The sequence below is a fragment of the Ictalurus punctatus genome, chromosome 14, assembly GCF_001660625.3.
Source record: "Ictalurus punctatus breed USDA103 chromosome 14, Coco_2.0, whole genome shotgun sequence".
Lineage (NCBI taxonomy): Eukaryota > Metazoa > Chordata > Actinopteri > Siluriformes > Ictaluridae > Ictalurus > Ictalurus punctatus.
The window spans coordinates 21464364-21488354 of NC_030429.2; the positions used below are offsets into that span (position 1 = coordinate 21464364).

The 23991-nt window shown below is 41.2% G+C and overlaps 1 protein-coding gene across 9 annotated transcripts in view; it reads left to right on the forward strand.

Moving 5' to 3' along the window:
• LOC108275206 (neogenin) overlaps positions 1 to 23991 on the forward strand; it is a 136729-nt gene that overhangs the window by 69158 nt on the left and 43580 nt on the right. For all 9 annotated transcript variants that reach the window (XM_017485845.3, XM_017485850.3, XM_017485852.3 and 6 more), the window contains exons 3-4: positions 10167 to 10442; positions 11130 to 11280. In XM_017485845.3, the coding sequence (XP_017341334.1) occupies positions 10167 to 10442; positions 11130 to 11280 (427 nt within the window). The remainder of the gene's footprint in view (positions 1 to 10166; positions 10443 to 11129; positions 11281 to 23991) is intronic.

A 23991-nucleotide genomic window follows, 5' to 3' on the forward strand; every position in this document is an offset into this window, starting at 1 on the left:
GTCCTCCATGGAGCAAGGAGGCAGAACGATGTCTTCAGTGGAGCAGGATGGCAGAGCAATGTCCTCGGTGGCATGGGAAAGCGGAGCTTCGTCTGTAGAGAAGCCTGACATAATGACGTTCATGGCAGAGTAGGGAAGCAAAGCGGAGCATTTCGTCGCAACGGGAGTCGGAGAAATGTCCTCTGCTAAACGCGGAGGCTGAGCGGCATCCTCAGCTGGATAAGAATGCTGAGCATCATCCTCAGTTGAGCAGGGAGGCTGAGCATTGTTCTCAGTCAACTCTGCGGGCTGAGCTTGGTTGGCTGTGTCAGCAGACTCAGGTGAAAGCAGAGCTTGGTTGGTCATGACGTCCACCTCAGGTGTACGCAGAGCTTGGTTGGCTGTGTTGTCAGTCTCAGGCATGAGCATAACGTTGTTGGTCGTGACGTCTACCTCAGACAGGTTCCTGGCTTGGGAGGTTGTCTCGTTGCCCTCAGCCAGGAACAGGGTTTGGGAGGCCATCTCTTCGACCTCAGACTGGAACTTGGTGTAGGAGGTCATCTCGTCAACCTCTAGCCGGAACTTGACTTGGGAGGCCATCTCGTCGACCTCAGACAGGAACATGGCTTAGGAGGCCATCTTGTCTGCCTTCAACTGGAAGTCGACCTGGGAGGTCGCCTTGTTGACCTCATGCTGGAGTTCTGGAAATGAGACCACCTCATGGGTCTCATGCTGCAGCTCTGCGGAGGAGGTCGCCAGGTTGACTTACAACTGGGGCTTTGTAGAGAAGGCCACTTCTCGGGTCTCAGGCTGGAGCTTTTGGGGGAGGTCACCACGTTGACCTCCGACTGGAACTCAGCGGGTCAGACCGTTTTGTGGGTCTCAGCCTGTAGCTCTGGAGATGAGGTCACCTTGTTGAACTCTGCAGGTGAGACTGCCTCTTGGGTCTCAGGCTAGATCTCTAGGGTTGAGGTCGCCATGTTGACCTCTGGCTGGAGCTCTGGAGATGAGGTCGCCACATTGACCTCCAGCTGGAGCTCTGCAGGGGAGACCACCTTGTGGGTCTCAGACTGGAGCTCTGGAGATGAAGTCGCCATGTTGACCTCCAGCTGGAGCTCTGCAGGGGAGACCACCTCGTGGGTCTCAGACTGGAGCTCTTTAGATGAGGTTGCCAAGTTGACCTCTGGCAGGAACTGTGCTGTTGAGATTGCCTCTTGGGTTTCAGGCTGGAGCTCTGGAGCTGAGGTCACCACGTTGACCTCCTGCCAGAGCTCTGCAGGGAAGACTACCTTGTGGATCTCAGACTGGAGCTCTGCTCTTGCTCTATTGTGAAGCCATTTGTGGTTCACAATAGAGCAAGGTGCTTTTGAAACATTCCTGAGAGCAGAAATGTGATCCTGGTATCCAGAGTTTAATGCATGTTGGACACTGTAGCTTGGCTTCTTTCCGGCAGCCCTTGGTCTTGCATGCTTGTGTCACCCCCTTCAGCACCCAGGGCTTGGCACTGAGCTATGGAAGCCGCACTGTTGAGCTAGTCATAAAAAGTGTGGCTTTATTGTTCCGTTCCACCACACGAGATCCACACCGATGAGAATTCTCAGAGGTGATCCCAATACCCTGAGCTTAAGCTCCAGTATTTATACTGTATTTACACACTAAATAACCCATATGTTTCAAGAAGACTATGATCTCACTACCAATAGGGTTAAAAAAGAGCTCATTTACCTTACTCTTATGTTCCAGAAAAGGGCTATTTCACTTACACATAGAATTGAAACCAGGGGTTTTAATTTACACATAAAATCAGAACCCAGGCATTTCTAATAACCCAGAAAATAAAAACCCAGAGTTTCTAGTTACTCAGAGGATCAGAAACCAGAATTTTCAGTTACCTTAGGGCATCAGAAACCAGAATTTTCAGCTACCTTAGGGCATCAGAAACTTCACTTTTCAATTACCCAGAGGATAGAACGTGGACAAGACTAAACAACCTAGAGGGACCTTGGTCTTATCGTTATCTCGAGGGGGGGCAGTTTGACCCAGCCACCCTTATAACTGGCTCTCTTCATGGTTCTCTTAAAATTAAGGCCTTCCTTGCGAGACGAGAATCTTCACCATCTGAATCATGAGTAAGTTATATTTTCCTGTATTTCTAGTTTTTATTTTCAGATTTACTCTATATCTCTTATTATATATGCTGCTTGAAAAACCGGTTTACTGTACTTCCTACTTCTTAATAGCATTTTTATAAAAAGTATATATATATATACTTTTTATTATAAGACATTACCCTTATAATATCTTAATATTCCTTTTTATTATTCTTATAAAGTTATAATAGTATGTGCAAGAGAGATGGTGTGTGTGTGTGTTATGTCTACTTGCCCGCCCTTGACTGAACGAGGGTGTGTGTGTGTATGTGTGTGTTTTAGCCCTCCTCAGCTCAGCTCGTATACCTCTTTTTGACTTTTTTGACTATTACTGCTCTTAAAGATCTTTAAAGTGTAATTCCAATTTGTCAATGTCCGCCTAATCCCGCTTCTATGTGTCTAGGTGCCCGTCTTTTCTTCTTCTCCCCTTTGCTGGATGCTAGGGCTCCCTTATGCTTATTTTATGACATTTTTTATCCACAACAAACTGCAGATCAGGCTTGCTAGTCACACTGACTCCCCGTAAAAAGTTAATCCAGGTTCCAGTTCTGCCCTGTAGTCCCAAACTCCTTTATAAACAGTTCTGCAAACTGAATTACATTGTTGAGTGCCCTGGACCCCGTACTAGCCAGATCCTCCGCCCACTGGAGGACCGTGCCATAGAACCAGGACACCATGAAACCAAGCCACTGCCTCTTGTCAGGCTTGGGGTTTGACAGGCTTAAAAACTGTGGCAGTGGAACAGGAACTGCCTCAAGTAGTCGAACAAGCTATAATTCGGGTCCAGGAGGTCTATGTCAGTCCACTAGGGGAACCTGGACTGACTCAAATTCTGGCCAGACATGCCGTGTTAAGCTGGTGTGATGTTCTCCTCGCTCTCCTGCTGCTTCCATGTTAAGGCGAAGTATTCTGTCATGTAATGGAGGATGAGACGGAAGCAATTGCAGGTATAGCAGTTTAATCAGCAAACAAATCCAAAGGTATAGCCAGAAATCCAAACATAAAACAGTCAAGGGTCACACAATCAAGCAAACAGTACAAAACAGGCAAGGCAGAGAAGCAAGGTCGATAGAGTAAACAAACTCAAAACCACAATACCAACATGAAATCAAGGCTTGGTAAACAACAGAGACAAATGACAACTGAATGTAATACTTCACGAAGAGTTAGTGAATGAGTAGTCTCTTTTATGTGTGGTGTGATTGAGAGTGTAATCAGGAACAGGTGTGTCTGATTAGTCCTCAGGAGAAGGTGACATGTCTGTGTGTAGCTTTGGACGTTGTCATTGGCCATGCTTGTAGTTTGCGGTGCATTCTGAGAAATGGAGTCGCTAGTTTGCAGTGACATGACATTTATCATTTCTACATAATTATCCCCATTATTTGTACGTGTAAGAAATGAAAAAATTTAACTATTGCACCTTTAAGGATTCTACAGTAGATTTGACTTTTTTTGGCCAAGCTCAGCTTTTTAATTCTGTGGTGTAAAGAAAGATCATTGGGTCCCAGTGTTGCCACAGCCATTACTCTTCCCCTGTCAATAAGAGTGACACTAGCCAGTGGGAGTGCAAGGGTTTTTAAATATTATATTAATGGTTAGATATATTAACCATTCGAGATGGCAGTACTCGATACTGAAATCACTCTTTGTGTATTTGTTATGCCCTGGGACCACAAGAAGTCTGTGAGGAAAATATGGGCAAGAAAAGCAGTTTATGTGTGATGATGAAAAGTGTGAGCGGATGGTCGGAGGTAAACCTTGGGGTGGGGGAATTTCCAATAACATCCAGTACAACTTTGTTAAAAGCCTTAAATGACACTGAGGCAATTCGGGTGTATTCATTCGATATATTAGTATATATAAGGTGCAATTACTTGTACTTAATGTCAGATCACTATGAACCCGGGTTGCTACCATGATTACATGAAGTTCGAACATTCACAAATGCCAGAGTGTGCTGCTGGAGTAAGCCTGCAGGCTGAAATATTGAGCTGGCATTCAGTAAAGCATTTGCTATGCCTTTAATATGTGTATTTGTTATTTCAACTGCATAAGCATGCACTACCGACTGGAGGAAAATTTTACTGCAAAATTGTACTTTATGATTATACCAAACAAGTCATTTTTTCTTGTCCTAGTTCATAGTTACGGATATTTCATTTTTATAATTAGCCAGGAGGCACATACGTTAAGCTAACCATCTGTGGGCGCCTGTGAGCGGGAAGGGAAGAGTGCTTAGTCTGTGCCCAGTGACGTGGCCTAAGCATGTGGTCGCAGAATCTAGGAGGAAGCATATACATGCCCTCCACTGTTATTGGCACCCTCAGTAAATATGAGCAAAGAAGGCTGTGAACAATTGTCTTTATTGTTTAAACTTTTGATCTTTTGTTAAAAAAATTCACAAAAATGATCTGCTCTCATGGATATCAAACAATTGCAAATACAACACAGGTTTATCAAAAAAAAAAAAACTTTGTTAAATATAGGTGTGCATCAATTATTGGCACCACTATGAATTCATATGAGAAAAATATTTGAAGTATATTCCCGTTAATATTTGACATTTTTTGGTACACCTGGGTGACTAGGAACAGGAAATTGTTCTACTATGACTTCCTGTTTCACAGGAGTAATGCATAGGCCAAATTCCCTTAGTCATTCATAATGATGGGTAAGACCAAGGACTATAGCTGTGATGTGCCGCAAAAGGTTGTTGAGCTTCACAAAATGGGAAGTGGCTATAAGGGAATAGCACAAGCATTGAAAATGTCCATTTCCACCATCAGGGCAATAATTAAGAAGTTCCAGTCAACTGGAAATGTTATGAATCAACCTGGAATTGAATGTGTGTCTATATCGTCTAAACGCACTGTGAAGAGGATGGTTCGAGTGGCCAGAAAATCTCCAAGGATCACAGCTGGAGAATTGTAGAAGTTAGTTGCATCTTAGGGTCAGAAAGTCTCCAAAACTACAATCTGAAGTCACCGACATCACCACAAGGTGTTTGGAAGAGTTTTAAGAAAAAAGCCTCTACTCTCATCCAAAAACAAACTCAAGCATCTTCAGTTTGCCAGACACTACTGGCACTTCAAATGGGATCGGGTTCGATGGTCAGATGAAACCAAAATAGAGCTTTTTGGCAAAAACACCAGAGGTGGTTTTGGCGCACACAGAGAGGTAGCCATATGGAAAAGTACCTCATGGCCATGGTTAAATATGGTGGTGGATCTTTAATGTTTTGGGGCTGTTTTTCTGCCAGAGGACCTGGACATTTTGTTAAGATACATATCATCATGGACAAATATCAACAGATATTAAATGAAAACCGGACTGCCTTTGCCAGAAAGCTTCAAATGGGCCGTGGTTGGATCTTCCAGCAGGACAATGATCCAAAACATACATCAAAATCCACACACAAATGATTTACTGACCACAAAATCAAGGACCTGCCATGACCATCCCAGTCACCTGACTTAAATCCCATAGATAACCTGTGGGGTGAACTGAAGAGGAGAGTCCACCAGTGTGGACCTCGAAATTTGAAGTATCTGGAGAGATTCTGTATGGAGGAATGGTCTCAGATCCCTTGCCATGTATTTTCCAACCTCCATCAGGCATTACAGGAGAAGACTCAGAGCGGTTATCTTAAGAAAAGGGAGGTAGCACAAAGTATTGACTAAAAGGGTGCCAATAATTGTTGCACACTTATATTTAACCAAGATATATTTTTTGGATAAACCTGTGTTTTGTTTGCAATGGTTTGATATCCATGAGAGCAGAGTATTTTTTGTGTCTATAAAAAAAAAAAAAAATCAAAAAAAGATCAAAAGGTTAGACAATAAAGACGATTTTTCACAGCCTACTTTGCTCATATTTACCAAGGGTGCCAATATTAGTGGAGATCTCTGTATAATCCCAAGCTTGGCTTGTGCGATATCGATTGTTGCCTGATCACGATTTTCCATTTTCAAATATCGAGCTAAACAAGTTAATCGTCCGGAACCGTTAGCCGTAAGAGCATTTCCACCATTTCAGGTTTAAGGAGAGGAAGGGAATATCAGCTGTGCAGTCAGGAACTGTGGCAATAGCGAAAACCCAGCTGGATGGTGGATTTTTAAGTAATTCTACAGCAGCAAACAGTTTAAAAAAAGACAAAAACAAACAAACAAACAAAATAACATAACCTCTCGTTTGGATGTAGTCTTTATAGAAATCGTTTGTCTAATGTTCACATGGCTGGCTTTTTCTCTGTTGATGTTGCTCAGTGTTGAGCAGAAAAGTGCCAGTTAGAAAAAAAAAAACAGTATATTTATTATTATTTAATATCACAATTAGCATTATTTGTTAACTTCATTGTAATCCTGTTGAATCTTTTTGGGTCAAAATCTTTGTCCTATTTCTTTTTCTTTCTTTTTGAAATGTTTCATTAGCATCTCTCATACTATTCTGTTTTTACAGAGCTCATACGCAAAATTTAATAAGGTTGGCAGTTCTAGTAGTTGCCAAATAGTGAAACCCCATGAGAGAAGTGTTTTTTTTAATCAAGAGGCCGATATGGAGAAATGATATTGGTTCCATCAGTTATTGGTTCAAGTTATTGGCTGCAGTAACACTAACTGTTCACTTTGCAGTCCCGCTCGAGTTCTTGCTGATTCAGCTCCTTGTTTTGAGCTAGAAACTAACCAAATCGATTTGAAGTGTGCTTGAGCGTAAATATGCATAGTGGGCAAGCAGGCATGGTTTATACATTCAAGGTATAATGAAATAGAGTCAATAACAAAATCCTGTTTACAAAAAGGGGTCGTTCTTTACTGATTATTTTCTATTTTTTTTTTTTTTTTTTTTCTTTAGTTAAAAGAAATTGAATATGGAATAAGGTATGTATGAGTGTCCTTCAGATACAGGCTCTCCATTATCTTTAGAGTTTTCACTATGAAATATGTAGGCCGGCGTTGAAACAACTTGTTTGTTTGTATGTGCAGTTGTTAAGAGCTGAAAGCTTCCCCCCAGGCAATGAGTAGCCCACGGCTATGTTTAATGATCTTCCTCTGTGTTGTGTTCATTCAGAACTACGGTAGCAGCACAGGGGTTTTGGGGACTGTGTGTGTGTGTGTGTGTGTGTGTGTGTGTGTGTGTGTGTGTGTGTGTGCGCACATTTATGTGCCCCTTGGAATCCAAAGAATGAATAAATTTTCACTTTATAGAGACCAGAAGACCCACAGTGCAGTTTTTGATGAGTCACTGCAGTGGAGCCAGATGTTTGGCTTTTTCTCAGACTGTAGAACCTTCACTGTTCTTCTGCCATCTTCAACAGATTCTTGGTTTTTTTATGTTTGCGATTCTGGTTTCTTTCGACTTTCCTCGAAACCTCGTTTCTGTTTGTATATTTTGAGCTGGTTGGTTTGCCTGATGAGATGTTTACGCCGTCGTTCCACCTCTGTGAGTACTTCTCTGTGTAGTGTGTATAAGATGACTGTGGTCTGTAGTAGCTCAAGGGCACATCTGTATCCAGTAGCAGAGTGGCATTTCTCCTGTTGTGGACGCTTCTGTTGCTGCTTCCTGTGCACAAAGGACCTGGCACCATCTCATTGGTTGCAAGCCAGATTCACAAACCCAACATGAAGATTCACACCCACACATCTTCTAAACTAACCCCCAAACCAGCACAGAGAAAGCAACAGCCGGTGAAAACATTAGGACATGACTTGGGCTCCCACAGGCCCTACATTTAAATGTCTGTAGAGCTATTAAAGAGTAAAGTACTACTGGAGTCGTATAAATAGTCCATTATAAACCTCACCTCCCAAAAGTGCACTCCTGGGCTTTTATTATTTTTATTTTGCAGCGCTTCTACAGAGTGGCTTGCACTTGTGTGTCAATATTATAAGAACAAAGAAAACCATGTCTAAGTGTGCGTTCGCTGCCGTATACAATTCTCACTTTCAGTTTATGCCTCTGTGCTTATTTTCTTACAATTTATAGTCTTCTTTGTTAAAATGTAGTAAAGATGTGCTAAATCAAATCTAGATAGACTTTACTGAGGTTGTCACAGGTATCGCCTGAATGACTACACTGATAATTATATTAACTAGTAGCTGATTGGATGATCATTTCTGTACATCCCAAATGTTGATTTCTATATAAAGAAAATGAGGAGATATTGATGAGACTGCATATTTGCTCACAGAGCCCCCCCCCCCGCTGCCACTTCAGTTTAAATCTCTTTCATATTGCTGTTTTTCATGAAAATCCTTTATAAATATCATGAAATGAGACTTTTCCCATATTGCCCACCCTGCCCACTGCCCACGAGCATGATCGTTAACACCATTGCCAAAGTTGAGAGAAATGTAATGTGTAATGTTTGCATTGAGACCCTGATTGTAGCAATGTGACTATGTCTATTGCTTGAGGCTTTGGACTAAAACACTGGCGATAAAAGCGTGGCAGGGTATTTCGGGTTGTCCATCCATCATTTTTGTTAGCACGATATGTCAAGAAGGAGTGATGGAATGTTTGTAGGTTTATATGGAATTATCATTTTAGCCAGCAGATGAACCAATTAGATATTGGAGTTGATCCAATTCAATTCAATTTGATTTCTATAGCGCTTTTAACAGTGGACCTTGTCATAAAGCTGCTGTGCAGAAATATATCAATTCAGGATGATACATTTTAAATGTATACATTTATCCCTAACGAGCAAGCCAGAGGTGAAGGTGGCAAGGAAAGGCTCCCTAAGACGATATGAGGAAGAAACCATGAGAGGAACCAGACTCAAAAGGGAACCCGTCCTCATCTGGGTTACACCGGATAGAGCCATTATAAATAATAATCGTCTATAAATGTGTGCTATATAGTCAAATAATGCAAGTGTATAACCAGGAAATTCATTATAGTTTTCACATGAAGTCTGTTTTGTTGAACTTATCCAGTGTTCACTGATGGACACTTGAGTGCAGAACTGTTTGCGCCAATTGTAGTCCTAAATCGATCATAGCAATCTGTACATATCAATTACAGTACAAAGCCATCTTCATGGTTTTTAAGTGGTACTATCCACAGTAATCTCACTGATCTTTAGGCTGTCCGTGTGGGGCCATCTTCAGCAAACAGGGTCAAGGTCCCAAAAATAGTTTTTCTTCAATAGCTTCCTTCATGTTTGAAGTATATTTTAAGGGTATTTCTGGCAAAGAAAATATTAACAAGAAAGAGAAGACTCGTTGAGGGCAGAGGCATCCCCGTCGATGCCGATGGTTTCGAGTCGCTGTAAGCAGGTTATGCAATCAGTTTAAATTAGAGATGCACCGATGTATCAACTGACAATCGATAGTTTAAAAACATCCGATGATCAGGGCCGATTATATCCTGTCAATCAAAAGAGGGCGGGAAAACACATCGATTTTGTAAAGATGATGTCTCTTCTGTGGAATGATGACAGAGCTGCAGTTTGTAAACTCTGTAAGCTCTGCACGGATAAAAAATTTTACACCGGACGATGCAGCAGTGAAACGATCCTCCCCCACCCCCCATGCCCCCCTTACTTTAATCTTGTGAATTTAGTTATTGTGTTTATGTTAATTAGAGTAATGTGTGTTCTGTTTATGAGACCAGTTACTGTGAAACAACTTGTTGAAATGGAGAGAATAAAGTTTTTATCTGCATTTCTTTCAGAATTGTGGAATTAATTATTATTCATTTAATAGAAGGTATAAAAGGCAGATCTATCGGTATCGTTTATCGGTATATCGTTCTGAATAATCCGTTATCGGTATCGGTTGAGAAATTTTAATATCGGTGCATCTCTAGTTAAAATGTTTGTGCTATTGTTATTCTCACAGTGATGTTAATGACATTTGAGGCTATTTGTTCATTAACAAAGCTTTCTTTGCCTTGGTTTTGTCATTTCGACAGATGTTTTGAAAAAATGCAATGCACATTATTATTATGTTAGCTCAGGTTGACAGAACAATGGCTCCTACTAGCAATTGTATTCTGATTGAGAGCTTTTTTTTTTTTTTTTTTTTTGCTCTGCAGGTTTGCCGCATTTCTCCAGCCAACCAGAGAGTGTGTCTGTACATCCTAGGGGTAACGAGCTGCTAATTTGTGAGGTGAGTCCGGATCTTTCTCCCTTCACGCACTGGCAGAGGAACGGTCAGGCTGTAGAGACGGACACGCGGCTGATAAAGCTACCCCATGCGGCTCTGGTGATCAGCAACGCTTCACAGGCCGATGCCGGTGTGTATCGGTGCATCATAGAGGGACTAGGGCCGGCCAAGACGAGCCAAGATGCTCAGCTAGAGCTTCTACCAGGTAACAATACTGAACAAATGCATTTGTAATGTGTAATATTCAGAAAGTGGTCATCATTCCATTTTTAAAGCAAAAACTGATTCAGGACATTGCTCATTTTTTTTAATAAAACACAGGCTACAGATTACATTCAATCCTTCAGGCTACACTGTTAATGATGAAAATAAATCAGTGCAATAAATGTGTAAAATAATACATCATTGTCATTTTACACTCCTTTACGATGACCTGGTTTCTCAGCCGAAATCTTCGATTCTGGAAAGCATGGAAACTCACGTCCATCATCAGAGCCCTACTTATAACTTGAACCTTCAAGCCTTCCTTTGATGGAGGATTCTATATCTGTAGCAATGACTAGGAGGATTTTCGAGGCTAATGATGGCTCGAGAGTTTAATTGCCATGTTCATTTCCGGCCTCGGTAGCATCCATCCAGTTGACTAGTGAACGCATGTGACGCCTAGTTCCTATAAACTTCACTGTTACAGTGCTCACTCCTAGTAGTATTTAAAAGTGTGAATTGCACTGAAAGCGAGTGTTTTAGATGTACCACAGAGCTATTCTAAGCCAAGAAACCATCATCATGTTCGATTCATTGTGTAAGAGGAAAGCCATATGATAAAGGCGTACAGTATAAAGCATTTGAAGACTGGAATATTGAAGCTTGTTTTTCCTCTGTTGTGTCTCAGATTCTGCTGTTGATGAGAGAATGGAAATCCTAATGGGCCCGTCTGCTGTGTCCAAGCCGGTAGGAGAGACGGTGCTACTGCCATGTGTGGTGAAGGGCTTCCCACTCCCTGTCATTCGCTGGAAGCAGAACAGCAAGGTCATTGATGAGAGGTGAGCGTGTGTGCCTCGGGCGTCTCGCTCGATAATGCTTACTCTCTTCACATATGGCTCGAACCCGCCCAAGCAAAACAGAGTTTGTAAATATTTCTAGTTTCAAAGAGAGCCACATATTCTGCGTGGACCAGATCTGTAGATTTTCGCCGAGTCTGCAGTCTAAGCCGTCTTTACATGTGAATGCCTGGAGATGTCAGATACAGAGTGCTGCAGATGCTTATTTTCTTCGCTCTATCACACCTTTCTCAGCTAAGAAATGCAATTAGCCGATGAACTGAATCATGTGTGCTCGAGCCGGGTGAACACAGAAATGTGCAGTGTATTGGCTGGAAAATGGAATTGAGAAGTACTGACAAGTCCCTCTATCTCTCTCTCTCTACTGCTCCACCTACAGACACACACTGCCGCCATTCATAGTTCCTCTACTCCAAATGTAGTACAATTCAGCACTAAAGCCTCATAAAGGAGTGAAAGAGAGTACAGTCGCTCTGGCTTGAACACAGTACGCACCATTCACCATTTCCCAATGTAAAGAGTCATTAGCTTGCTGTGGTAATTGCTCTTAAGAGCCTTAGAATTTACCTCATTTAAAACCTATGGGTTTGGGTTGGGCTTTCCATTATGCACACTCTTGTTTTCAAGAGAGCTCATTTATTTGGGAAAGAAAGAATTTCAAATGGCAAGGGTCTAGAATTCCCCACCATTACCAGCTCTCATTAAAGGCTGTACCGGATTAGAACGTTGAATCAAAAGTGCTGGCAATGGTAACGTATTGTTTCCGAGACCCGACTGTGCTCTTTTACCGGAACACCGAGAGACTCACTTTTTAAAAAAAAGGGATAATTGCATGATTTGTATATACAAGTGATCATGGAAGTACTTAAATCTTAATTTGCTCTTCTTACTGCATTGTCTGCAAAGCCACCATTATATACAGTATACAGTTGCTCTGATGTGTTATTTCAGCTTGTGTGTGTGTGTGTGTGTGTGTGTTCAATTCTGTTTGGAATGCCGTAACCATGCTATATCCACACACCAACCTCTCGTTATATACGCATATGTGTGCATGGGATTACACAAAGTTATTTACAAACAGAAAATTGCCCTGCGTTCTGTTGGTAAAATGGTTCTGTTGCGCTGTAATGTGAATGGGGAAATAACTATGCTTATAAAGCCTACACACACACACACACAAAATTGTGAACAGCTGCCAAGACTGACTCAGCATGTAAATCATCCTTCAGCGCCTCCAATCTGTCCCTTTTCCACCCTGGCCTCAGTCACTCATTTTAGTGTCGGTGTGTTTATTATATTGACCCTAGTGAAATGAACTTAGAGATAAAGTCTTGGTGTTTGCGATGTAAAAAGGCTTATTGGCCTCTCACTTTCAGTGTGTCATCTCCAAGCTTTTTGGTTAGTAGGCTGAAGGAGTTGCCCAGTATCTTCTGTTTTATGTCTTTAAGAAAATATCAGGCAATTTTTCAGTAATCCTGGAAAAACCTTTAGGTTATACAGTAAGTCTATGCACCATTATGTGTTTTAGTACAGAAATGTACGTTTGACTCATGTCATCGCATGTTCCTCCCGTGTCCGTATGAGTTTCCTCCCATTTCCTGCCACTGAATTGGCTCCACTGAATTGCCCCTAGCTGTGAATGAGCATGTGAATGTGTGTGTGTGTGTGTGCGTGCATGGTAGCAAGGTGTATTCTCATTTCTTGCCCCGTTTTCCAGATCCACTGCAACCCTAAACAGGATGGCGTACTTACTGAAACTGATGAATGAATGTAAATTGCGCCTAAATGGTCAGTATCCAGAACATAATAAACACTGGAAAGATAATTCACTGAGCACTTCCTTCATGCTAGAATGGATGCGACTCTGAGAGCACAAGTCTCAGTTAATAGAACACGGAAGTCCTCGCTTTTGTCCACGAATCACGTTCACTGACATCTTAGATTGCTTTCCTGAACACCTCTGTGTTGTACATTCTTCTTCCGCAAAGAAAAACAGGTAGAGGGTGAGTAGATAAAAATCGAATTGGGTGAGTTGTAGATAACGATGAATGGGGCTGTAAGGAATTTTGCTAGATTTCTTTTATCCATGTTAGTCAGCGTCCATCCCATGACTCCATTCAACCAAGATTAATGATGAGATTTTTTTTTTTTTTCTCTGCCACTTCCCATGAAAAATGCATGGTGTTTTTCAAAGAGATTGGGCTGCAATTGGAGATAGAAGAGGCATGGAAGGAGGACTATGTGTAAAGCTAACTTCATTTAAAAGACGTTTATCAATACACCTTGGCAAACCTCTTGGCAGATTCGCTGCAGTGATAGGATAGTACAGGACTGTTGCTCAGTTCGAGCACCACAGCTCTTATTTCATGTGAAAAATAAGCTCCTGCAAAGCAAAACTGGGCCCTAAAGACGGTAGAATATTTCCCAGACATTCATAGTCCTTTGCTTAACTCTGAACTTCCCCTAGGTTGTGTCCTTCCTTCTGTAACTCTAATGAATATCACTGGTGATGATTGGATTGATTGTATTAAATAGGTGAGTAGTCAGGCGCTGTTTGGTAGCTGATAATGCGAGGCATCCTCAACGCATGCCAGCTGCATCCTGATGCTCAGCTCTGTGTGTTCTCTTAGCTCGGCTCTTGTCAGCGTGCAGCGACAGGCAGCGCGGGTAAATGTCTAATTGCAGGTCTTTGCTCATTTGGCCAAGCTAGAATGGAGATTGCTGACAGACTCCATTTGCCCTGTAATTGCTTCTTTAATGGCCTTCCGACAGCGTAATGCATTCTTGATGGCTCCCCTTGCTGCACCCTGGCCGTCTTTCATACGTTCTAATATTGATGCGTTACCCACAATTCTCTGACCCCTCAGAAGCCAGACTGAGACCTTTCCTATGTCAGTTTGAGCCCTTTGAGAAACACCAGTTTACACCAGGTTCAAATGCATTACAAGACATGTATTCTTTACAAGAAAGTCTAGCTAGCGTCTTTATTTTCTTTCGACGTATTTAATCATGTGTAGCAAGCAGGAGCGTTGTATGACAGCTTTGCGCCAAACTTTATAACGCTCGGTTATATAAAAATATGTTTCATTTATACAGCGCCTTTCCAGAGCTCAAGGACGCTTTACAATAGCAATACAATAATACATAAACAATGAACAATCGTGGACAAACACAATTATAATAATTATGAAAAATAATTAACAGTCAAACACAAAAGATGAAAAAACATGTACAGATAGTACAGTCACTGAGAGCAAAAATGCATAGCAACACGTTAAGACGAACACCACTCGGAAAACAGATACGTTTTAAGTTGAGATTTGGACTCGGAGATGGATGTGATGCTGTGAAGAGTCAGACGGAGTGAATTCCAGATTTTGGGTGCTACAACACTGAAAGACCTGCCACCCATGGTAGAGAGACGAGATCTAGGGACAGAGAGGAGGCCGAGCCCAGAGGACCTGAGAGAGCGGCTCGGGTTGTAGGGGAGAAGCAGTTCACTAAGATAGCGAGGTGCCAAACAGTGAAGTCATTTAAACGTACACAGGGTTATTTTATATTTGATGCGAAACCAAACCGGTAGCCAATGCAGTTCAGACATTTCTTGAGTTAATTCTGATGTCTGGTGAAAATTTCATGTGAAAAGCCTCATTGGAAATATATTTATTGAAAAGGATGTTGACACGTTCGATACTTATTTCCCCCACTGTATCCTCACATATTGACTATTGCAATGCACTCCCCATTGGTTTACCTGCTAATTACAGCATGTACAATACTTTTTCCCGTGTCATCCCACTTTATTACACATAAATTTATTGATGGACTTTAATGTTGTGAATTCTTTATATTTCCGGATTTCTCGAGTTAATACTGATGTCTGGTGGAAATTTCATGTGAATAACCTCATTGGAAATGTATTTACTGAAAAAAATACTGACGCGTCCAATACTTATTTCCCCCCACTGTATAAATGCACGAACCAGTGTTTCAGCGGCTTTGAGGCTAATGAAGGGACGGAGGCAAGCAATGCGAAGAAGGTGAAAGAATCTAAATTTAGAAACAGAGTTTATATGAGCTTCAAAGGTGAGGTTGGGACCAAAGATGACGCCTACAATTTTTTTTTTTTACAGTACTAGATGGTTTAATTAGAGTACCACTAATGTCACAAATAAGGTCATGAAGGATATTTTTAGTAAGTGTTGGTGCTCCAATAATAATGATCTCAGTTTTGTCCAATGTTCCGTTTTAAAAAGTTGGAGATAAGCCATCCTTTTATTTAATTTACACATGCTGATAGTGGACCGGTCTGGAGAGTGGGAGCAGATCTACAAATCTACAAGCTGTATAGATTTGAATGTCATCAGCATAACAGTGGTAACTGATCTTGGCCAGTAAGTTGACCCAAAAACTATATATATATGTGGTATGAGGTCGAGGAATCCCTGAGGGACACCTAATTTCAGAGATACAGTAGATGACTGATAGTCCTGCATAGAAATGTAAAACTGTCAATCCATGAGATGTGAAGTAAGCCAGGAAAGAGCAGTAACCGTGACACCAGTATCCAAGTCATGACAGACAGTATCTAAAGCGGAACTAAGATCAAGTAATAGAAGAATAGAAAGAGAATCAGAGTCACTGGAGAGTAAAAAAAAACTAAAGCCAGATTAAAGGGGTCAAAAAGCTTATTTTGAGCAAGTAAAGTTCAGAGCTGGGAGGCAGCAGTACTTTTCCAGTATTTTGGAAATGAACGGTAAGTTAGAGATAGGGCGAAAATTAGGAAGAACAGTAGGGTCCAAGTTAGGTTTTTTTAAGAACTGGAGTCACTGCTGCAGTTTTAAGTGGTAGAGGGAGAGAAGCTGAAGCTAAAAATCTTTTTATGAAGTGAGAAATATAGGTGCAGGAAGGAGAGAACGACAGCGTTTGAGGAGAAATGTAGGTGGCAAGATGAAGAACTGGATTTCAGTATTAAGTCACTGACAGAAGAGGGGTTCGTAGGAGTAAAGCTAGACAATTGAGGCAGAAAACTCAAATCTGAGGCCTTGCCTATAAAGCATTGGCAGACAGCATTCAACTTTTCCTGGTAATAATTCAGGAAAGAGCAACAGATGTGTGAACATCATGAGCAGGAGGTTGGGTGAGCTTATTTATTGTGTCAAACAAAACCTTTGGCCTATTGCTTGCTTTATTGATCATTGTGGACACATAGTTAGACCGCACAGAGTTCAGAGCAGCTTTGTATGTGTTGAGGTGATCAATGAGAGCTAGATGGTAAACAGTAAGACCAGTTTTCCTATAAAGCCGCTCGGGCCGTCTACCAATAACTTTTAAGGCCCGGAACTCAGGTGTATGGTGACTTGGACTGAGGCTGGACCCTGTTGTTAGACCAGATACATGAGATAGTACCAGGTATTGAGCAGTGAGTGTTCTGGGATACTCTTTATGAGTGGTGTGTATATCGCGGACGACGAGTAATTCCAAGCGTCCGACAGTACTCATAGGTCTCGGAATCAAGATGTGGATGGCACTTTAAAGCCCTCAGTTGGAATGGTGAGTATCCAATCTCCATTTCAGTTTTATTACCAAAAACGATGTAGAAGGGGAGCAACTGCCCGAGGCATGTATATATGCTGACAGATATGATACGGACCACCAGCGATACCACGTTAGCCAGACCCCGACTATCATATCACCAATATACAGCTTACCAAGAGGATGGCAACCCATCCAAACAGTAAGCAGTAAACAATCAGCACAACTGATGCAGAGATCATTAACTCCCTCTCCAGCCGAGCTGAAAGTGGTGGACACAACGGGGAAAGAGTTCGCAGCAGGCCGACAGACAAACAGGCATCAAGCAGCGAGAAAAAAAACACAAAAGTGTCCAAAACTGAAAACGTTGAAGAACCAAAAAGTGAAATAATCCACACAAGGCGCATGCAAAACAAACAATAGTACAGGTGCGACGCGGCAGCCAGACGCACACAGCGTTCTCGCACCAGAAGTGATCTGGAAGTGATATTGTGATATATAAGATTGCCTGTCATCTGCGTGCCCTAATTAATTAATTCGCCAAGTTCAAATCGTTCTAATGTCAACTAGTTGGCACTCCGGCCAGTGTGTGTTGTGCAGCAGACGATGAGATTCAGATCGAGTAGCCTCAAGGTACAGTGAAGGCGCCTTGTGTTTACATACACCACATGAAAGCATTTGTTTTGTGAAAGTCAATAAAAAAAAAAATGTTTCTATTTTTTCCCTCTTTTTTCTGATGGACTACCTATTTGTCCATCTCCCTACATATCACGATGCATATACTGTGTAGAAATGTCTTCATATATTGTAATATATTTTAGTCATATCAGTCACCCATGATTTTTTTGTACTTTTTGTACTGCCAGTCATTTTGAAAGTACAGCGTCTGACTATCGAAGTGTCTGTGTCTGAACAGAAAACGAGACGGCTTTCTTAATTCACTTTTATCCACTGCCTAGGATAATAGAAACCGATCGGATGTACAGATGTATCCTCGTCTAACTCCCCTGGCTGTGTAAACTGTGTGTCTTGCTCGAATGGCTATGTCACTGGTAAGGGTAGTGTGTGAACGAGGCGAGAGGAGAGGGGAGAGCCGATATAAAAAACAGTGACGCTTTGAACGAAGTGGCAGTGAAGAGACTAAACGATGCAGCCTCGGCGGAGTTGAGCTGAGTCTAGTTCGGAAAGGGTGCAGCAGAGCGTGAATAGGGGGATGACATTGTGATGAAGTGAAGACACACACACACACAAACACTATATTACACTTTACACTATATTACATTATATCTTACCTTTGTTAGAGGGCCAAGGTGGGTTCTACTCACAAATGAAAAGACAGATGTGTTTCAAAATAGTTCATGGTTTCAAAATGTTTCATTTTACTAAATAAACTATGATATAACTGTTGTTTCTACCCATCAGCTGTATTTTTTTATTGTTCCGTCGTCGGAACACGATTTCCGGCAGACTGTAAACAAGTGCTGAGGCGACACGTCTGACACCTGTTCAGTTATCGAGTGCTCGAATTTCAGAACTCGTGGGTAAGCGATTACTTTGAAAGATGGCATGTAGGCTTTTGTTGATACCGTCGCTATTTTATTCATACGGAAGCTATTTTTGCACAATAGGCAAACTGTAGACGCCGGCGTGGCGTCTACACCACTGGGGGAATGAACAGGCTACACCTCAGTGTGCAAGTGGGGTACGATTTGAAAGTGATGATCTGTCCAAAATGAAAACTGTAACCATCGATACGTCTGATGCGTTCAACTGTATAGTGAGATTTCCTGCTTGTGTAGTCCGAAAAAAAAAAAAAAGTGGAAAATGGTTTACGCTTTTAGATTTTTAGAAAAGATTCTAATATTGAAAAATCTTAAAAATGCACAAATGAATGAGATGCTGCAAATAAGTCAGATGGAAAGGTAGAAATGAATTTGTTCTCTAGCAAGCTAGGTAGGGCTTGGCTGACTGTCCTGATTGGATAAATCTAACTTGTTTCCTGGTCGTACAGGAAGCATTGCTCCATACTGGTCAGTCCAGTACTTACCTTGTGTTCAGTGATTTTTCACCGTTTTAGATTGTTCACCAGTGTTCCTGAATTTACTTCCTGAATTGAGCATGATAAGGCCACACAAAGTATACAACATAGTCCATGCAGGATTTGGCAGAGTTTTATTGTGACTGTTGCAGCCCAAAATGCTTGCTTTTGCTGCGGCTTGTTTCTCTTTTTTTGGCGAAAAAAAACTACTCGAATTAGCAAAATTGCAATCGCACAAAATTGTTCGCAGTGATGTTTGTAGGTGAATGAGACCTTTTAGCCGTACTCATGTTTGACACACGCAAAGCAAAGGGGGCTTTGGCTGAATGCGCGTGGTGATGATGTCACATGATGACTCTTTGCCCAAATCTGCGGAAAATCCGCGTTAAAAGTATTCAATCTCCTGCGAATATTGTGGCGTTTCATTGACTTTCCGTTCATTTCTGTGACTGCAACATGGTGGCAGCATGATAACATGATGGCGTGGTGGCGCACCAGGTAGTGTTGCCTCCTCAAGGCTTCAGGGTCCCTAGTTTCATTTTCTCTCACCGTGTTTGTCTGGATTTTGGGTTCTCTATTTTCCTACCAGTTCCCAATAAAATGCCTGTAGGTGATTTGATGACTCTAAACTGCCCCTAGATGTGAATGAGTGTCTGCATCGTGCGCTGATCCAGGGTGTGTTCCCACCATGTTCTTGGCATAGGCTTCAGATCCACCTACAAAGCTGTTACTGTGAATGAATGAATGAATGAATGAATGAACTACGTAACCTGCTATAGAATGTATGCATTACCACCCAATCAAACGTATTTCCACTGAAAATAAATACTCCAATGGTACATTCTTTTATATCAATTGCATGTGTTCTTTACTGTATAGTTATCTTGTAGCTGAAAACATTTGATGTGTGCAATCGTGCCAGTCTATTAGCTGTCAAAACACAGGTGTCTCTCCACTAACAGAAAAAGCAGTTTGTGTCTGTGCCTCGTAACCTTATTGAAGTTTGAGAAACTCTGTCTGCCTTCAGCGGTTGATTGAAGCTTAAGGTAAGCTCTTGGCTCTGCCCCATGAACACGGCCATGCTTTATTGCTCTGCCAGCCAAAGCACTCTGCCCCAATGGCTTTGCCATTCACGCTTATCTCAAGATTTATCTCAGCCAAAGGGATCTGGATAAACAAACTGATATGAAATGTCCAAAATTTTTCTTAACCCTAGTGGTCATCCCTGACATGCTAAGCATAAGCAAGCAGTTAGCGTGACCACATAACTGCACCACTTGAGTGAGTTTGAGTGCTTTTTACCCCCATCTGCTCCTAAGCTACATGGATCGATAGTGTCAGCGGGATGTGATCTGCTAAACTGAACTGTGCAGCTTGTTTGTTTTCTTCTGATGGTAATGATTGGCATTTGGGGAGTAGTAAATGTAGGGACTGCTGTAATGGATTTAAGACAAATTATGCTCATAACTTCCATATGTCATCTCTCTTAAGACATGCTGGAGTGTGTATCTTCCTGAGTTGTTGAAATATGTATATGTATATACTCACAAGCCACTTTATTACCTTTACCTGTACACCTTCGTACTCATGTGATTATCCAAACCAGCCAATTAGTGCAATGCAAAAAAAAAAAAAAAAAGTCATACATATACAGGTCTTCAGAAGAGCTTCAGCAAACTTCAGAATGGGGAATGGTGACCAGGTGATGTTTTTCCAATCTTCAGCTGTCCAGTTTCGGTGAGCCTGTACACACTGTAGCATCAGATTCTAGCACTTTCTGAAATCACAGTAGATTAACTCTTTCTGAACTCCCAGTAGATTAGCACGTCTGAAATCACAGTAGATTAACTCTTTCTGAACTCCCAGTAGATTAGCACGTCTGAAATCACAGTAGATTAACTCTTTCTGAACTCCCAGTAGATTAGCACGTCTGAAATCGGAGTAGCTGAAATCAGCACTTTCTGTAGAAATCAGCACTTTCTGAACTCCCAGGAGATTAGCACTTTCTGAAATCAGAGTAGATTAGCACTTTCTGAAATCAGAGTAGGTTAGCACTTTCTGAAATCAGAGTAGGTTAGCACTTTCTGAACTCCCAGTAGATTAGCACTTTCTGAACTCCCAGTAGATTAGCACTTTCTGAAATCAGAGTAGATTAACTCTTTCTGAACTCCCAGTAGATTAGCACTTCTGAAATCAGAGTATATTAGCACTTTCTGAACTCCCAGTAGATTAGCACTTTCTGAACTCCCAGTATATTAGCACTTTCTGAACTCCCAGTAGATTAGCACTTTCTGAAATCCCACTAGATTAGCACTTTCTGAAATCCCAGTAGATTAGCACTTTCTGAAATCCCAGTAGATTAGCACTTTCTGAAATCCCACTAGATTAGCACTTTCTGAAATCCCAGTAGATTAGCACTTTCTGAAATCCCAATAGATTAGCACTTTCTGAAATCCCAGTAGATTAGAACTTTCTGAAATCCCAGTAGATTAGCACTTTCTGAAATCCCAGTAGATTAGCACTTTCTGAAATCAGAGTAGATTAGCACTTTCTGAAATCCCAATAGATTAGCACTTTCTGAAATCCCAATAGATTAGCACTTTCTGAAATCCCAGTAGATTAGCACTTTCTGAAATCCCAATAGATTAGCACTTTCTGAAATGCCAGTAGATTAGCACTTTCTGAAATCCCAGTAGATTAGCACTTTCTGAAATCCCAGTAGATTAGCACTTTCTGAAATACACAAACCACCCCATTTGGCACCAACAACCATGCAACTGTCAAAATCATCGAGACCACATTTCTTGCTTTTGAACGAATGAGCAGGTGTACAGGGGTTCCTATTAAAGTGGACGCTGAGTGAATGATGTGCATCATTTTCATCCTCATCAAATCAATCACTGAGTCCCCGTACCCTGTAGTTGGGGACATTGTCATCTTGGAATCATAGGATAAAGATGATCAGTCAAAATAAACTCCCTTTCCCCCCTCTGTACAACCACACAAACTTTGATTGCACAAGCAAACATAACTTTACAGCTCCAGTCAGGTTGACGAAGCAAAATTGCTCATCCTGAGGAAAAACCATCTGACTGTATTGAATAGTGCTTTGTGCTGTGTCACCTTCATCCGTCTCTTCCAGGCCATCAGACATCACACAGCTCTGTCTGCCCCAACCCTCAAAAGCAATTAACCACAGCTTTATACAGTGCAGCTGTTCTACCACTCATTTATATTTTAATGATCCTCCTTTCCCGTGCCTTCTTTTCTTTCTCCAGTCTTTTGGGTGTTCTTCAGAACATTTGTGCACTGTAGTTATATGAGGTGCACGGTGCTCTTCCAGTCTTGGAAATTGTTTGAATGTAATGTGTGCCTTTTGCATTGGGCTAAGTCTACAGGCTCATTATACAGCGAGGGGAAATATGTCTTCTTCTTGCTGTTTGAGCTTCGAGGCGTCTATTCTAAGAAGTAATTAACATATTGCAGTATTTGGTCCATTCCTCTTAGCAAATCGTGTTGAATTCTCCAAGGTTACGATCTTCCCTCTGATGGACTCGCAGTTTCAAAACCCTCCATTCATTTTGAATAGGATTAAAGTCACAATTATTGGCACCCCTATGAATTCATATGAGAAAAATATATTTGAAGTATATATATATATCAGTGGGAATATACTTCAAATATATTTTTCTCATATGAATTCATAGGGGTGCCAATAATTGTTGCACACCTATAATTAACAAAGATATTTTTTGGTAAACCTGTGTTTTGTTTGAAATTGTGTGATATCCATGAGAGCAGAGAATTTATTTTAATTTTTTTTTTTTTTTTTAACAAAAATCAAAAAGTTAAACAATAACGACAAATTTTCACAGCCTTCTTTGCTCATATTTACCAAGGGTGCCAATACTAATGGTGGGCACTGTATATATGCTATATGTTTGTATACAGTGTGTGTGTGTGTGTGTGTGTGTGTGTGTGTTTAATAAAGTGTCTGAATACTTCTCCACCAAGTTGTAATCAGGGCTTGGTCTTGGTCAGTAATTAACATAAACCTCATTCACCAGCTCTTTTTACAAGTAGGGTTCACTATTAAGGTTGAATTTCAATCATCAACCATTGTTACAATAACTGTGCTTTCCGGATTTTAACAACAACGACCACTGGCCACACAGTTGCTGCTGTCGGGTGCTTTCACTACTCAGTGAAGCATATACTATAACTTTGGGTTTAGGAGTGCACTTTTGGCTATGGTCCACAACATTTACTGGCCTATAAATGTACAGTATATGTACTTTCATTTAACTTTCATTTCCTGGTGAGCTGAAATTCACCTTGGAAATTCACCATAACTAAAAAAAAAAAAAAAAAAAGAGTTGAGAGTAGTGCTATCTCTCAAAGGAAGCCTACGAGTGAGACACAGAACAAATCAGTTTCTACTGCTGATTAAATTAGAGCCTCTCCAAGTCAACAAGAACAAGATGAATGACACTCTTCACAGTCTCTTGTGAGCGGGTAAGAGTGGAGCAGGATGGGATTTGAGTGTAGACATCCATCAGGGTCCCACAGACCCTGTGCACTGTCTTGGCTTTGCACTTGTGCACTGGTGACTGGCTATACATTTCTCTTCCTTTCCCTGTTTTTTTTTTTTTTCTTCTTGTCTCTCACACTCTAAATTTACTACACACTACTGCCTTCTGCTCAACAGTAGATTGTGTGTGCAGACTTCAAAAGCAAAGCCATAGGGAGTAGTTAGCTTTGTTATTGTGATGTCCTTAAAGGAAAGGCTTCAGGATACAGAATCAATATTGCATCCTGTTTTGATATCAACCCCACCCCTGTGTGTGCATGGAGAAATGTACTGAATGTCCAATTTGCAAAAAATATATATAGAGAAAAATGTGTTCTAACAATAATTATGGTGCATAATGGCTTGCTTACTTGGTCTGTGGATAAAAAAAAAATTGTTTCATTATGAGTAAAAGGAAGAATGTGATTAAAGTCACAGTAGGAAAAAAGACAGACTTTTTGAGCTGAGTTTACTACCTCTGTGTGCTCTCTCTCTCTCTTTCTCTCTCTCTCTCTCTCTCTATATATATATATTCTCTCTCTCTCTTTAT